The sequence below is a fragment of the Coregonus clupeaformis genome, unplaced genomic scaffold (assembly GCF_020615455.1).
Source record: "Coregonus clupeaformis isolate EN_2021a unplaced genomic scaffold, ASM2061545v1 scaf1305, whole genome shotgun sequence".
NCBI lineage: Eukaryota > Metazoa > Chordata > Actinopteri > Salmoniformes > Salmonidae > Coregonus > Coregonus clupeaformis.
The window spans coordinates 65,534-83,385 of NW_025534759.1; the positions used below are offsets into that span (position 1 = coordinate 65,534).

General features: G+C 45.3%; 1 protein-coding gene across 1 annotated transcript in view; it reads left to right on the plus strand.

Moving 5' to 3' along the window:
* Nucleotides 1-17,852, plus strand: part of LOC121532851 (dedicator of cytokinesis protein 2) — a gene marked incomplete at its 3' end in the record, with an annotated part of 127,502 nt that overhangs the window by 39,722 nt on the left and 69,928 nt on the right. Inside the window, exons 22-24 of the mRNA XM_045217975.1 lie at nt 2,484-2,592; nt 2,936-3,006; nt 6,165-6,271. Coding sequence (XP_045073910.1) covers nt 2,484-2,592; nt 2,936-3,006; nt 6,165-6,271 — 287 coding nt within the window. The remainder of the gene's footprint in view (nt 1-2,483; nt 2,593-2,935; nt 3,007-6,164; nt 6,272-17,852) is intronic.

Here is a 17,852-nt window from a genome sequence, read left to right on the forward strand (position 1 = left end):
GTGTGTGTGTGTGTGTGTGTGCGTGCGTGTGCGTGTGACCACGTTATGGGTTCAGTACCCCCAGAGTGACAGTGTGTACTAGTCATTGCTCTCCCTGGTGTGATGCTAGAACCATGGATTGTTCTGGCCCTCTTCTCAGCTCTGCCTAACTATTGCACAGAATGTTTCAACTCTCTGAACTTCACGTCTACAGCACCCTCCCTATATAAGGACACTAATTAGAGATTCAGTATTCAAGAGGAGAGCATACTGTACTGTAGGTGAATATGTAGTATCGTTCATGTCCTACACTCATCAATGATTTATCGTGCAACATGTAAGATTTATCAGTTTGAATCAGAAGTTTCTCAAGTCCTATAAGAGAACTCTGATTTATATAAGAATAAAATATATTAGATGTTCTCTCTCTTCTATAACCTCTTTCTTTAACCTGCTTTCACAGTTCTGTTTTCTCACTTTCTTTCTCTTCTAGAACTTTCTGCTTCAGTCATGAGTCTTTATTTATCCATCTCTGTTTTCCTCTCGCTCCTCTTTTTGAACTACCTATCAATCAGCTCCCTCCCTCCCTCCCTCCCTCCCTCCCTCCCTCCCTCCCTCCCTCCCTCCCTCCCTCCCTCCACATCCGGTTTCTTCACCTGCGGGATTGTCTGATAATAAAGCACTTTTGTGGGAAAAACTCATTCTGATTGGCTGGGCCTGGCTCCTCAGTGAATGGGCCTGGCTCCCAAGTGGGTGGGCCAATGCCCTCCCAGGCCCACTCATGGGTGTGCCCATTGCCCAGTCATGTGAAATCCATATACTAGGGCCTAATGAATTTATTTCAATTTACTGATTTCCTTATATGAACTGTCACTCAGTAAAATATTTGCAATTGTTGCATGTTGCGTTTATATTTTTGTTCAGTATAGATAGCACCTTTTTTTCTAAGAGTGTACACGAGCCTGATGGGATAAAAGGGTGAAGAGATCCAGACAGGAACAGGCCACTGGGATCAGAAATACCCTATTTATCAGTCTGTGTTTTGTTGTGTATAATATAATAGACATACATATAATATTACGTATGTTGTGTCTATGGGAAAGGGTTAGGACAGGATTGCGTTGTGTCTGTCATGCTTTTGGGTGGTGGAATTGAAAATATACAGTGTGTGTGTGTGTGTGTGTGTGTTTACATGCATGCGTGCATCATGGAGTGGCCATTGTGTGTGCATGTGTGTGTGTGCATTTGTTCATTATAACTATATATGGAGTGTCCAGTGTGGGTGTGTGTGTGTTTGTGCGCACTCAGCCACACAGGGGGATTAGGAGGGACACTGTTTCAGTAATCGCAATGCTGCCTGGTGCTCGCCGAGCCCTGTGGTAATACCCCTGTGTGTCACAGTCTAATTCCTCCCCCTGTGCCAAATGCCCCAGTGTGCCACACTCTAATCCATCCCCCCCCAGCACCCACAACTCCTACTCTAATTAACATCTACCACAGAGTTATAGTGAGACAGGAAGAGATGGAGGAGGGAAGAGGGATGGAGAACAGGGAAGGAGGAGTGAGATAAAAGGATAGTGATGAGAATACATTAGTTACCAGGGTAGGGATGGAGGGAATAGTTCAATAAAGAATTGAAAGGGAGGCCTAGACAAGTATAAGGATTGTGATGTGTGGTTGGGGATACAGGGATACAAGATGAAACAAGTGGCCTAGCATTGTATTCAGAGACAGTCAACAGTAATGACTGCTTTAGGTTTTATTCAGAGATAGTCAACAGTAATGACTGGTAGAGGTTGAATACAGAGACAGTCAACAGTAATAACTGGTAGAGGTTGTATTCAGAGACAGTCAACAGTAATAACTGGTAGAGGTTGTATTCAGATACAGTCAACAGTAATAACTGGTAGAGGTTGTATTCAGATACAGTCAATAGTAATAACTGGTAGAGGTTGTATTCAGAGACAGTCAACAGTAATAACTGGTAGAAGTTGTATTCAGAGACAGTCAACAGTAATAACTGGTAGAGGTTGTATTCAGAGACAGTCAACAGTAATAACTGGTAGAGGTTGTATTCAGATACAGTCAACAGTAATAACTGGTAGAGGTTGTATTCAGAGACAGTCAACAGTAATAACTGGTAGAAGTTGTATTCAGAGACAGTCAACAGTAATAACTGGTAGAGGTTGAATTCAGAGACAGTCAACAGTAATAACTGGTAGAGGTTGAATTCAGAGAACGTCAACAGTAATAACTGGTAGAGGTTGTATTCAGAGACAGTCAACAGTAATAACGGGTAGAGGTTGAATTCAGAGAACGTCAACAGTAATAACTGGTAGAGGTTGTATTCAGAGACAGTCAACAGTAATAACTGGTAGAGGTTGAATTCAGAGACATTAACCATGCTCCCTCTCTTCCTCTTTAATTTCCCCCTCTCTCTCTCTCTCTCTCTCTCTCTCTCTCTCTCTCTCTCTCTCTCTCTCTCTCTCTCTCTCTCTCTCCAGGTTGTATGAAGGGAAAGAACAGGAGGAGTTTGAAGAGTCTCTACGGAGACTCTTTGAGTCCATCAACAACCTGATGACGAGTGACCAAAACACAACAGTCTTACTGCAGGTACACTCTCACTTCTCTACCTTTCTCCTCTCCTCTCCTCTCCTCTCCTCTCCTCTCCTCTCCTCTCCTCTCCTCTCCTCTCCTCTCCTCTCCTCTCCTCTCCTCTCCTCTCCTCTCCTCTCCTCTCCTCTCCTCTCCTCTCGTCTCGTCTCGTCTCTCCACTCCTCTCCTCTCTCTCATCCCCTAACTCTCTATATCTCACTGTCTCTCCATCTGTGTCTCTCTCTCTCTCTCTCTCTCTCTCTCTCTCTCTCTCTCTCTCTCTCTCTCTCTCTCTCTCTCTCTCTCTCTCTCTCTCTCTCTCTCTCTCTCTCTCTCTCTGTCTCTCTCTCTCTCTCTCCAGGTGGCTGCTCTTAAGTACCTACCAACAGTCTTGCAGGATGTGGAGACAGTGTTTGATGCCAAACTCCTGAGGTGAGTGCTATCCTCTGCTGCCTCCACCACCCCACAACGAACCCTTTCACAGATCTCACAGGAACAGGAAATAGAACTGCTGTCAACATCGCTCAGACCAATCTCAGGGTGCAATATGAAGCGACATGTCTCTCACCTCGTCTCTCACCTCAGTCACCTGTACCCAACATCCCCCAACTCTGACCCTCTGTATGTCTCATCACATTGTCTCCACATAAACACAAAAAAAACCAGTCTAAAACTGTCTCTGCCCCGCTGCCCTCAACCAAGATCACTAGCTTATTCCCCAGTTCTCTTTAACTCACAGTGTTTCTGCCCCCCTGCCCTCTACAAAGATCACTAGCTTATTCCCCAGTTCTCTTTAACTCACAGTGTATCTGCCCCCCTGCCCTCTACCAAGGTCACTAGCTTATTCCCCAGTTCTCTTTAACTCACAGTGTCTCTGCCCTGCTGCCCTCTACCAAGATCACTAGCTTATTCCCCAGTTCTCTTTAACTCACAGTGTCTCTGCCCTGCTGCCCTCTACCAAGATCACTAGCTTATTCCCCAGTTCTCTTTAACTCACAGTGTCTCTGCCCTGCTGCCCTCTACCAAGATCACTAGCTTAATCCCCAGTCTCTTTAACCAGTGTCTCTGCCCTGCTGCCCTCTACCAAGATCACTAGCTTATTCCCCAGTTCTCTTTAACTCACAGTGTCTCTGCCCTGCTGCCCTCTACCAAGATCACTAGCTTATTCCCCAGTTCTCTTTAACTCACAGGGACTCACCACCTCCTCCATGAACACTTAATTAACCCCTAAAAGACAGCCAGCCTTGCCTTTACAGTACCCATAATGAATATAGGTATGGCTCTGTGCGACATCCTTTTAGAATTATAGCACTTAACATGAACCATTTACGTGAACCTTTTAGCATGATCATTTAATGGGTCTAGTTTCTCTATGGCAGACAGCGGTTTGGTTCCAGACAACCACGTGACCTGAGTCTGAGACTTGTCTCTCTGTGGTGTGTGTGTGTTTGTATGTGTGTGTGCGTGTGTGTGTGTGTGTGGGGGGGGGGGGACTCTGAGGTGTGTGTTCAGACAGTCCACATCTGTCTGGTCTGTTGTCTCTGGAGTGGCTGAGTGACAACACAATGTCATGGAGGTGTTACCTGGCCACCTGCACCAGACTGTTAATAACACACACACACACACACACACACACACACACACACACACACACACAAACACACACACGTAAAGTGATGTACTGTAGACACAACAAACCACACACATCAAAGCTGGTGAAGACACACACAACATATCCCAATACACACAACATATCCCAATACACACAACACAACCCAATAAACACAACATATCACAATACACACAACACATCCCAATACACACAATATATCCCAATACACACACCATATCACAATACACACAACACATCCCAATACACACAATATATCCCAATACACACACCATATCCCAACACACACACACAACATATCCCAATACACACACCATATCCCAATACACACAACATATACCAATAGACACAACATATTCCAATACACACAGCAGATCCCAATAGACACAACATATCCCAATACACACAACATATCCCAATACACACAACACCTGGTCCCAATACACACAACTGTTCCCAATACACATACCATATCCCAACACACACACGCACAACATATCTCAATACACACATCATATCCCAATACACACAACATATCCCAATACACACAACAACAGATCCCAATACACACAACATATCCCTATAGACACAACAGATCCCAATAGACACAACAACAGATCCCAATACACACAACAGATCCCAACAGACACAATGACATCAACATCTGGATGTGGTTCAATCATGGTTGATATGTAGTCTACAGATGTAGACACAGTTACTGAGAGAGTGAGTGAATGAGTGAGTGAGTGAGTGAGTGAGGATATGGAGGAGATGATGAGATGCCCTAAAGATAGTTGACTGGACCAACAATAATATAATCATAAAACAACTGTTATGAGGGTGCCCATGTTGATATATCAACCCTTTGTTGCAGTGCCCTTATGGGAGAGCCATATCTTTGGTGTAATAAATTAACAGAAACAACCAGCAGGCCTTCTCCAGGGTAGGGATGGAATGTGGGATGCCGTAGGACAGACAGCTGTATCTAATACAATAACATGACATTTCAGTTTTACATTACTCTCAGATAATTACAGAGCCTGATTAGCACGCGAGGCACCACGGAAATGTTATTTCTACTGTCCAGAAAAAGAAAAGAAAAGCGGTTCTCTGTATTATTCCGTTTTGTATTGTTCATCTGGCTAATGAAAGTGCTGCTTCAGCCACATTAATACGTCCGACTGAGGGAGGAGGAATGTGGAATGGCAGCCCCCATGCTCAATCTCCCTACGAAGCGGCCGAGGCTTTGTAACCGGCTCGTTTAATTATTATTTGATTGGATTATGGGCTGAGGGTGACACCAACTGGTGTCTTCATTAGTGTCCGTTGTTAGTTTGGCTCATCAGTTTTCATGAGGCCTAGCTAGGCTGTGTCCCAAATGGCACCCTATTCCCTATATACGCTGGTCAAAAATAGTGCACTGTATAGGGGATAGGGTGCCATTTGGGACACAGCCTAGCTAGGCCTCATGAAAACAGATGAGCCAAACTAACAACGGACACTAATGAAAACACCATTTGGTGTCACCCTCAGCCCGTAATCCAATCAAACACGGTGCTCTGGTACCGCTTGCCGTGTGGTAGCAAAGAGAACAGTCTATGACTAGGGTGGCTGGAGTCTTTAACCATTTTTAGGGCCTTCCTCTGACACCGCCTGGTATAGAGGTCCTGGATGGCACGAAGCTTGGCCCCAGTGATGTACTGGGCCGTACGCACTACCCTCTGTAGTGCCTTGTGGTCGGAGGCCGAGCAGTTGCGATACCAGGCAGTGATGCAACCAGTCAGGACGCTCTCGATGGTGCAACTGTAGAACCTTTTGAGGATCTGAGGACCCATGCCAAATCATTTCAGTCTCCTGAGGGGGAATATATCTCTCTCTCTCTCTCCGTCTCCATCTACCCTCTCTCTACACCCCCTCCCTCTCCCTCTTCCTCCCACTCTCCCTCTTTCCCTCTCTCCAGTCGGTTGCTGTATGACTTCTACACCTGTATCCCTCCTGACAAGCTGCAGAAACACAAGGTGGCCTCCATGACAGAGATTGTCAGCAGCAAACTCTTCCAGAAGCAGGGTAAGACAGACTGACCAATCAGGTCCCTCCATGCTAGGCAACTGACCAATGACTGACCTCCATGTTGACTACCATATGAGCAGCCAACCAATCACACGCCTCATCTAGTAAAAGGTTTCAACTTTAGGCCTGTTTGGTTAGATCAAGGTCTGCCCACTATCAGATCTGATGTAAGCTCATACAGCCTTGACTATTATGTGAATAAGGGATCTCTTAAGCACCCTACCTCACCATTCAAACACACTACACCCCCACTTCACCCCCTCTCCTTCCTTCCACTCAGAGCCTATACGAAGGCCTAATTGGCCTGTAGTGATGTGATAAGTGGCCAATCCTCTCCCTTAGTAACCACCCAGTCTGATTGATGGAGACCTCTGGTGCTACTGTTCTCTAATTGGCTCCTGATAAGTGGTCTGTTACCGAACCATCTCCACGGAGCCAGACACATCTGACATTTTGGCATCGTTGTCACAGCACCCCGCTTCCCTGTTTGTTTTTAAACTGATATCGGAATTAATATGTTAGAGAAAGAGAGGGAGCGAGAGAGAGAGAGAGCAGAGAGAGAGAGAGAGAGAGAGCAGAGAGAGAGCAGAGAGAGAGAGAGAGAGCAGAGAGAGAGCAGAGAGAGAGAGAGCAGAGCGAGAGAGAGAGAGAGAGAGAGAGAGAGAGAGAGAGAGAGAGAGAGAGAGAGTGAGAGTGAGAGAGAGAGAGAGTGAGAGTGAGAGTGAGAGAGAGAGAGAGAGAGTGAGAGAGAGAGAGAGAGAGAGAGAGTTAGAGAGCCCAGCAGCAGAAGTGGCTCGTTGGCAGTTAGACAGACACCTACCCCTCTCCCCTTTGTCCCTTATCACCCCCATCCTCTCTCCTCCCCGTTCCCCACTCCCTGGCCCATCTTTGTCTCCGTGTGACGGATGTTGTTGTGTCTGGGATGTGTGTGTGTTTGTTTTGTTGTGTATGTGTGTTCTTTAGCTGGTTTGCGGTTGATGATTATCGATGTTGTTTTTTGTCGACGTTGCTGTGGGTGAGTCATCAGTCAGCCATGGTCGGTAGCTGCCTGGTATAGTGGGTGGTGGGGGGGTGGGGGGTGGGGGGTAGGGTCATAAGGGACGAAGGGGCGAAGGGGAGGGGGATAGGTGTAGAGTAGCGGGGAGCTCGGCAACGCGGCGTGGCATGGCCTGGACGCTCCTCCCGTATTGATCACAGTGGCGGTGACTGATTCCCCCAGGGGCTTCGAACGCACTGCGGCCGATGGCCAACTGTCACTGTGCCCAGAGTCACTCTGCATTAACACAGAGAGGGAAGAGAGTGGGGAGAAGGAGGGGAAAGAGAGGGGTAGAGAGCAGTGGAGGCTGCTAAGAGGAGGACGGCTCATAATAATGGCTGGAACGGAGCAAATGGAATGGCATTAAACCATGTGTTTGATGTATTTGATACCATTCCACTGATTCAACTCCAGCCATTACCACAAGCCCATTCTCCCCAATAAAGGTGCCACCAACCTCCTGTGGTAGATAGGGAGAGTGAGGAAAGGAGGGTGAGATATGGAAGGTAGGGTAGGGAGGGAGGGGGAGGGAGATTGAGAGGAAGAGAGGGAGTGACGAAATAGGAATGTAGAGTGTAGGGGGAGAGATGGGAGGAAATTGTTGCTGGAGAGAGAGAGAGAGAGAGCTTGGCAAATAGCATCGCAGCAGAGAGATACAGAGAGAGAGAGAGAGAGAGAGAGAGAGAGAGAGAGAGAGAGAGAGAGAGAGAGAGAGAGAGAGAGAGAGAGAGAGAGAGAGAGAGAGAGAGAGAGAGAGAGAGAGAGAGAGAGAGAGAGAGAGAGAGAGAGAGAGAGAGAGAGAGAGAGAAATTGACCTCTGCGTTTGTTAGCTGGATGGATGCACACAAAGTTCATGTAGCTCATCAGCTAACCTCTGTTTCCCTCTGAGCCTGTCATTGGTCAGTTGTGATATTCATGAATCACCATGTGACAATTCCTAACACAATTCAAAGGTTCCCTGTTCATATGCCTTGTTTATCCATTTATTTATTCATTCATTCCATCTCAACCCTGAGCCTCTAAATAAAGGCTGACTCTCATTTTAATTGAGATGTATTTGGCCTTGGGTTGTAGATGTGAGCCTGTTTGTGGGAGAGCGTTTAGGGCAGTCAAATATGCAGGAGGGGAGTACATTTATACCAGCTGATGGGTTCTGGTCTGCTATCACTGCCTCCCAATACATATTGAATCTACCTGTCTGCCTCCCACCACTCAGGAGAAACACTGAGTGACAGGGGAGAGTTGGAAGTGTGTGTGTGTATGTGTGTGTTTGTGTGCTGGGGAGGGGAGGGGGGGGGGGGTATGTGTGTGTATGTTATTTGTGTATGTATGTGTGTGTGTGATTTTGCAATGTGTGTGTGTGTTTCTTGGGCTGGTTGTCTCTGTCCTAGGTTTTATGACACATGGTTGCATCCATTGACCATGGGTAACGTTTGAACGGATTGAATTTTTTCCCTCTAGATTAATTTGACATACGCTCCATGGATTAAGGAGCCTGGCAGGCAAATACTGTACAGACATATGCACACACACACACACACACACACACACACACACACACACACACACACACACACACACACACACACACACACACACACACACACACACACGTGTCTGTCACAAGGGCTAATCTGTTTCTGGTTGCCCTGTAATTTTTTTTTTTTAATGAGAAGCAATAACAGCTCAATTTACGCAAATTATTATACCGTGAGACAATCAGAGTGACAGATTGAACACATCAATACCAGATGGTAGAAGAAAGGTATCAGAACAGATGTTTATTGACCAAAGACAGGTCAAGGGCAGACAGAGGTCTGTAATCCAGGGCAGAGTCAGTAAGGTACAGAACGGCAGGCAGGCTCGGGGTCAGGGCAGGCAGAATGGTCAGAACCGGGGTAACTAGGAAACAGAACTTGAGAAACAGGAAGACGGGAAAGCACGCTGGAAAGACCTGACAAGACAAGACAAACTGGCAACAGACAAGCAGAGAACACAGGTATAAATACACAGGGGATGATGGGGAAGATGGGCGACACCTGGGGGGGGTGGAGACAAGCACAAAGACAGGTGAAACAAATCAGGGTGTGACAAAAGGAACCATACCGGATGGAATGGTAGAAGAAAGAAAGGACAGATCAGGACAAGCAGAGACAATAAAAGAACAAGTCTGTTGTTTATTTGTTTTCTTGCTCATTCTCTAAAGCAGGCCAGAGGGTTCAATCTAATCTGTGTGCTAACTCCTCTATCTCTCTATCCATCTGTGAGGGGAGGCCCTGCGGTAGGATTTTAAGAGTGAGGAGGCAACAGCAGATCTTGACTTTTCTTGCCCAGAGTGAGGCTTTTATTTGAAAGTGAGGATGAATGCTGGCGAAACAAACAATATTTACAAAATAAAATAATAAAACTGGTGGTTGCAACAAAAATACTAACTAAATCAAAAAGATGTCTTTAGAGTAAGTGACGTTATGACAAACGTCCAACCATCCATCTCTCTGCCCTCTGACCCTACGGTTAATACCCAGACCAATCATCAACTACACATCCTAGTTTTAGACAGCAAATTTGTCAGAGAGAATTGATCTAGTACAGGGGTGTCAAACGTACGGCCCGCGGGCCGGATCAGGCCCGCAAACGGGTTTAATCCGGCCCGCGAGATGATAAAAAATAAATATATATATATATATATTTGTAAAGTATAAAAATGCGCTGCAATTTTTCAATAAAATAAACTGCTGTTCCAATTGCGTCCACTGGATGGCGCAATAGCAATTGTGTTAAGCAAGCAAACTGTTTATACCGGGGCAGAGCAAGTAGGTCAAGCACGTGCAGCCAATGAGCTACTTTGTTTTGCCCGCGATATTTATTACGGCTTCTACTTTTAACATTATGTGCTTTGGCACCCTCATTGCCCCAATATGTCTCTGTCAAAAAAGAGAAAAGTGGACGCAGAGTGCAGAGTGTTCCAAGAAAAATGGTCATCCTATTTAATCACGGAATTGAATGGGAAAGCTGTATGTTTGGTGTGTTCAGAGCATGTTGCAGTGCTGAAAGAATATAACCTTCGGCCGCCACTATGTGAGTCTTCATGCCGACAAATATGACAACTTTCAAGGACAGCGGAGATGAGAGAAGGTGAATGAACTGTTGGCGGGTCTGAAGAAACAGCAGTCTGTGTTTACTCACAGCCGAGACATCAGTGACGCTGCAGTGAAAGCTAGCTACCTCATTGCTAATGAAATCGCAGTGGCTTCAAAACCATTTAGTGAGGGTGAATTTGTAAAAACATGCATGATGAAGGCAGCGGAGATTGTGTGCCCTGAAAAGCGGCAGGCTTTTGCAAATATCAGCCTGACAAGAAACACAGTTGCAGACAGGATTTCCGATCTTTCAGTGGATTTGGACAGCCAGTTGAAGCAAAAAGTAAAGTCATTTATTGCGTTTTCGGTTGCAATTGATGAAAGCACGGACATTACAGATGTTGCACAACTGGCCATTTTTTCATCCGCGGAGTTGATGACACATTGACCGTCACCGAGGAGTTCGTGGAGTTGGTGCCGATGACAGATACAACAACAGCAGCTGATATTTTTACCGCACTCGTCGGGCGCGCTGGACAGGGTCGGAGTGGACTGGTCCCGCGCTGTCAGCCTGGCTACAGATGGTGCGCCCTCAATGATCGGGAAAAAAGCAGGCGTTGTGACAAAGTTCAGAGAGAAAGTGCAATCTGCAAATGGAGGACGTGATTTTTTGACTTTTCACTGTATTTTGCACCAGGAGGCTTTGTGTTGCAAGTCATTAAAGATGGATAACGTCATGAAGGTGGTCATCCAAACTGTTAATTTCATCCGATCCAGAAGCCTGAATCACCGTCAGTTTGACAGCCTTCTCAGAGAGAAAGACCACATCTATGGCCTGCCATACCACACTGAGGTAAGATGGTTAAGCCGAGGTGCTGTGCTGAGGCGTTTCTTTGATTTACGAGAAGAAATTGAACTGTTCATGGAAGAAAAGGGCAAACCAGTGTTAGAATTTCATTCCGCAGAATGGATGCCGGACCTTGCATTTATGGTGGATGTTACAGAGCACCTGAATAACTTGAACAAAAAGCTGCAAGGGCGCAACAAAGTTGTCACGCAGTATTATGACAGCATATGTTCTTTCAAGTTGAAGCTGTCATTGTGGGAGACGCAACTTGCCGGTGGTGATGCAGCTCACTTCCCCTGTCTGAAAAATGTGTGAGCGACCCAACATGTGGCAGACATGAAGCGGTTCAAAGATAAAATAATGGGACTGTTACGGGAGTTTGAGCAACGCTTTCAGATTTATGTTTATATGTTTTTATGTTGATGTGCTATTGTTTTTAATTGATTTTATTTTATTTGTATATTTAACCTATTCTTGACTCTGTGGTTCTTGCACTTGTTTGGGGAACAGGATTTCATTATTTTTATCTACATTTCTGCCTGAGAAATGACACCCTGATATAGTTCTGTGATCTGTGATATACTTCTGTGATCACTGAGGCATTGTGTGTTTGTGTGTTCTTTGTCCTCAGAACTTTCAAATAACTTGAGGTGTTTTATGATTAATAGTGATGTTGTGCTTTTGGACACTGTCCTCAGGCTCCAGCTTTATGTTTATATGTTTTTATGTTGATGTGCTATTGTTTTTAATTGATTTTTATTTTTTTTGTATATTTAACCTATTCTTGACTCTGTGGTTCTTGCACTTGTTTGGGGAACAGGATTTCATTATTTTTATCTACATTTCTGCCTGAGAAATGACACCCTGATATAGTTATGTGATCTGTGAAACAGTTCTGTTAATCACTGAGGCATTGTGTGTTTGTGTGTTGTTTGTCCTCAGAACTTTCAAATAACTTGAGGTGTTTTATGATTAATAGTGATGTTGTGCTTTTGGACACTGTCCTCAGGCTCCAGCTTTATGTTTATATGTTTTTATGTTGATGTGCTATTGTTTTTAATTGTTTTTATTTTATTTGTATATTTAACCTATTCTTGACTCTGTGGTTCTTGCACTTGTTTGGGGAACAGGATTTCATTATTTTTATCTACATTTCTGCCTGAGAAATGACACCCTGATATAGTTCTGTGATCTGTGAAACAGTTCTGTTAATCACTGAGGCATTGTGTGTTTGTGTGTTCTTTTTCTTTAGAATTTTCCAATAAACTTGACGTGTTTTATGATTAATAGTGATGTTGTGCTTGTACTATTTTGGACACACTGTCCTCAGGCTCCAACTTTATGTTGTATGTTGATCGTATTAAAACAAAGAAAACAATCTGAAGTTGTTGTTTTTAAGTTATATATACCATGATTTTTCCGGTCCGGCCCACTTGGGAATAGATTTTCCTCCATGTGGCCCCTGAGCTAAAATGAGTTTGACACCCCTGATCTAGTAGATTAAGGCTGGGGGAGACCATACATTTTTATTGCTTTTAGTTTTTAGTAAATAAACCAATATATATAAATCTCTTCATCTATACCTCTGACTATTCACTTATACAAAAAAAAAATACAAAAAAAAATAAATAAACCAATATGATTTATAAAGATAAACATTATTAACTGAGGTAGAGAACAGAGAGCTCTTCTACTCAGAGAGAGGCAGGGAAAAGGACATTTACATTTACGCTCTAATCCAGAGTGATTTACAGTAGTGAGTGGATACATTTTCACACTTGTTCATACTGTTTCTACATATGTGTGCATGTGTACAGTATGTGTATAAACGTGTATGTTTATGTCTGTATGAGACAACAAAAACGGGTCACAACTCCTGCAGCTCTGTCGCACGCTGGGTATGTACATAGTCAATGGTAGGCTTCGAGGGGACTCCTCTGGTAGGTGCACTTATAGCTATGTGTACTTTTTTCTATACATGAGTAATTTACCCCCAAACTCACACAGCTGGAACTAACAGCACATACTGTCTGATCTGCCCATAGTCATCTTTGATTACTGCTCTGCACCCGTCCCGAATGCAACGATTAGTTACTATGGAAACGGTTGGGTGGGGTGGTGAATTTTGGGGCATGGGTTGGTTTGATTGCCAGTGAGTGTCTGCCGAGACCGTTTTTGGGAGAGTGGGGTGGAGGGGGAGAGAGAGTTGGAGGGGGAGAGAGGGATGGGAGAGAGGGGTGGAGGGGGAGAAAGAGGTGAGAGAGAGGGGTGTAAGGGGAGAGAGGGATGGAGAGATGGATGGAGGAGTAGAGAGAGGTGGGAGAGGTGGTAGAGGTGGGAGAGATGGGGTGGCGGGGGTAATGGGGAAATTACTGTCTGCCTGTCTCTCTGTCTGTCTGTCCGTCAGTCTGTCTGTCTGTCCGTCAGTTGTTTGTTATTCTGGACAAGACTGTGTCTGTCCCTCCATCTGAGGATCTGAGAGGAAGAGGACAGATATTGCATACTGACGAGCCAAGGAGAGGACAGGGACAAAGAAATCAATCTCTTCATCTATACCTCTGACTATTCACTTATCAGTCTATTAGTTTATATCACTCAAACCTGTCAATTAAACACATCAGTAGACATAATCAAATCAACAGACAATTAATGGATCAATATGCTTGGTATTCTGTTGAAAGAGAGACAGACAGAGACAGACAGACAGACAGACTCAGACAGAGGATGAGACAGACAGAGAGAGAGACAGACAGAGACAGACAGACAGACAGACAGACAGAGAGACAGAGAGACAGAGAAAGATACAGACAGAGACAGAGACAGAGACAGTGACAGACAGACAGACAGAGAGACAGACAGACAGACAGACAGACAGACAGCGAGAGAGAGAGAGAGAGAGAGAGAGAGAGAGAGAGAGAGAGAGAGAGAGAGAGAGAGAGAAAGACACAGGGACATGTACCTGACACCCTCAGCACACAGGGGGACAAACACCTACCTGGAGGTGACAGCATTCCCTCCCCCATATGCCCCCCTAGGCACAACTACGACAACATAACCAACAAAAACGGGTCACAACTCCTGCAGCTCTGTCGCACGCTGGGTATGTACATAGTCAATGGTAGGCTTCGAGGGGACTCCTCTGGTAGGTGCACTTATAGCTCATCTCTTGGCAGAAGTAACGTACAAACGTTTTGAGAATGACAAAAATATTTTATTTTCACAAAGCCTGCTGCCTCAGTTTTTATGATGGCAATTTGCAATGTTATGAAGAGTGATCAGATGAATTGCAATTAATTGCAAAGTCCCTCTTTGCCATGAAAATGAACTTAATTCCAAAAAAACATTTCCACTGCATTTCAGCCCTGCCACAAAAGGACCAGCTGACATCATGTCAGTGATTCTCTCGTTAACACAGGTGAGAGTGTTGACGAGGACAAGGCTGGAGATCACTCTGTCATGCTGATTGAGTTAGAATAACAGACTGGAAGATTTAAAAGGAGGGTGGTGCTTGAAATCATTGTTCTTCCTCTGTTAACCATGGTTACCTGCAAGGAAACACGTGCCGTCATCATTGCTTTGCACAAAAAGGGCTTCACAGGCAAGGATATTGCTGCTAGTAAGATTGCACCTAAATCAACCATTTATCGGAGCATCAAGAACTTCAAGGAGAGAGGTTCAATTGTTGTGAAGAAGGCTTCAGGGCACCCAAGAAAGTCCAGCAAGCGCCAGGACCATCTCCTAAAGTTGATTCAGCTGCAGGATCAAATCAAATCAAATCAAAATATATTTGTCACATACACGTGTTTAGCAGATGTTATAGCAGGTGTAGCGAAATGCTTGTGCTTCTAGCTCCGACAGTGCAGTAATATCTAACAAGTAATATCTAACAATTTCACAACATATACACCCAATACACACAAAACTAGTAAGGAATGGGATTTAAGAATATATACATATATGGACAAGCAATGACAGAGCGGCATGGACTAAGATACAGTAGAATATTATAGAATAGAATGCAGTATATACATATGAGATGAGTAGTGCAAGATATGTAAACATTATTAAAGTGACTAGTGTTCCATTTCTTAAAGTGGCCAGTGATTTCAATGGGCAGCAGCAGCCTCTAATGTGCTAGTGATGGCTATTTAACAGTCTGATGGCCTTGAGATAGAAGCTGTTTTTCATTCTCTCGGTCCCAGCTTTGATGCACCTGTACTGACCTCGCCTTCTGAATGATAGCGGGGTGAACAAGCAGTAGCTCGGGTGGTTGATGTCCTTGATGATCTTTTTGGCCTTCCTGTGACATTGGGTGCTGTATGTGTCTTGGAGGGTGGTTAGTTTGCCCCCGGTAATGCGTTCGGCAGACCACACCACCCTCTGGAGAGCCCTGCGGTTGTGGGCAGTGCAGTTGCCGTACCAGGCGGTGATACAGCCCGACAGGATGCTCTCAATTGTGCATCTATAAACGTTTGTGAGGGTTTTAGGTGCTAAGCCGAATTTCTTCAGCCTCCTGAGGTTGAAGAGGCTCTGTTGCGCCTTCTTCACCACACTGTCTGCGTGGGTGGACCATTTCAGTTTGTCGGTGATGTGTACGCCAAGGAACTTGAAGCTTTCCACCTTCTCCACAGTGGTCCCGTCGATGTGGATAGGGGGGTGCACCCTCTGCTGTTTCCTGAAGTCCACGATCATCTCCTTTGTTTTGTTAATGTTGAGTGAGAGGTTATTTTCCTCGCACGACACTCCCAGAGCCCTCACCTCCTCCCTGTAGGCGGTCTCGTCATTGTTTGTAATCAAGCCTACGACTGTTGTGTCGTCTGCAAACTTGATGATTGAGTTGGAGGCGTGCTTGGCCACGCAGTCATGGGTGAACAGGGAGTACAGGAGGGGGCTGAGAACGCACCCTTGTGGGCCCCCCCAGTGTTGAGGATCAGCGAAGTGGAGATGTTGTTTCCTACCTTCACCACCTGGGGGCGGCCCGTCAGGAAGTCCAGAACCCAGTTGCACAGGGCGGGGTTCAGACCCAGGGCCTCGAACTTAATGATGAGCTTGGAGGGTACTATGATGTTGAATGCTGAGCTATAGTCAATGAACAGGATTCTTACATAGGTATTCCTCTTGTCCAGATGGGATAGGGCAGTGTGCAGTGTGATGGCAATTGCATCGTCTGTGGATCTATTGGGGCAGTATGCAAATTGGAGTGGGTCTAGGGTGACAGGTAAAGTAGAGGTGATATGATCCTTGACTAGTCTCTCAAATCACTTCATGATGACAGAGGTGAGTGCTACAGGGCGATAATCATTTAGTTCAGTTACCTTTGCTTTCTTGGGTACAGGAACAATGGTGGCCATCTTGAAGCATGTGGGAACAGCAGACTGGGAAAGGGAGAGATTGAATATGTCCGTAAACACACCAGCCAGCTGGTCAGTGCATGGTCTGAGTACGCGGCTAGGGATGCCGTCTGGGCCGGCAGCCCTGCGGGGGTTAACATGCTTTAATGTCTCAATCACGTCGGCCATGGAGAAGGAGAGGCCATAGTCCTTGGTAGTGGGCCTCGTTAGTGGCACTGTGTTATCCTCAAAGTGGGCCGAAGAAGGTGTTTAGCTGGTCTGGAAGCGAGACGTCGGTGTCGGCGACGTGGCTGGTTTTCCTTTTGTAGTCCGTGATTGTCTGCAGACCCTGCCACATACAGTGGGGAAAATAGTATTTAGTCAGCCACCAATTGTGCAAGTTCTCCCACTTAAAAAGATGAGAGAGGCCTGTAATTTTCATCATAGGTACACGTCAACTATGACAGACATATTGAGAATTTTTTTTCCAGAAGATCACATTGTAGGATTTTTTATGAATTTATTTGCAAATTATGGTGGAAAATAAGTATTTGCTCACCTACAAACAAGCAAGATTTCTGGATCTCACAGACCTGTAACTTCTTCTTTAAGAGGCTCCTCTGTCCTCCACTCGTTACCTGTATTAATGGCACCTGTTTGAACTTGTTATCAGTATAAAAGACACCTGTCCACAACCTCAAACAGTCACACTCCAAACTCCACTATGGCCAAGACCAAAGAGCTGTCAAAGGACACCAGAAACAAAATTGTAGACCTGCACCAGGCTGGGAAGACTGAATCTGCAATAGGTAAGCAGCTTGGTTTGAAGAAATCAACTGTGGGAGCAATGTTTAGGAAATGGAAGACATACAAGACCACTGATAATCTCCCTTGATCTGGGGCTCCACGCAAGATCTCACCCCGTGGGGTCAAAATGATCACAAGAACGGTGAGCAAAAATCCCAGAACCACACGGGGAGACCTAGTGAATGACCTGCAGAGAGCTGGGACCAAAGTAACAAAGCCTACCATCAGTAACACACTACGCCGCCAGGGACTCAAATCCTGCAGTGCCAGACGTGTCCCCCTGCTTAAGCCAGTACATGTCCAGGCCCGTCTGAAGTTTGCTAGAGTGCATTTGGATGATCCAGAAGAGGATTGGGAAAATGTCATATGGTCAGATGAAACCAAAATAGAACTTTTTGGTAAAAACTCAACTCGTCGTGTCTGGAGGACAAAGAATGCTGAGTTGCATCCAAAGAACACCATACCTACTGTGAAGCAT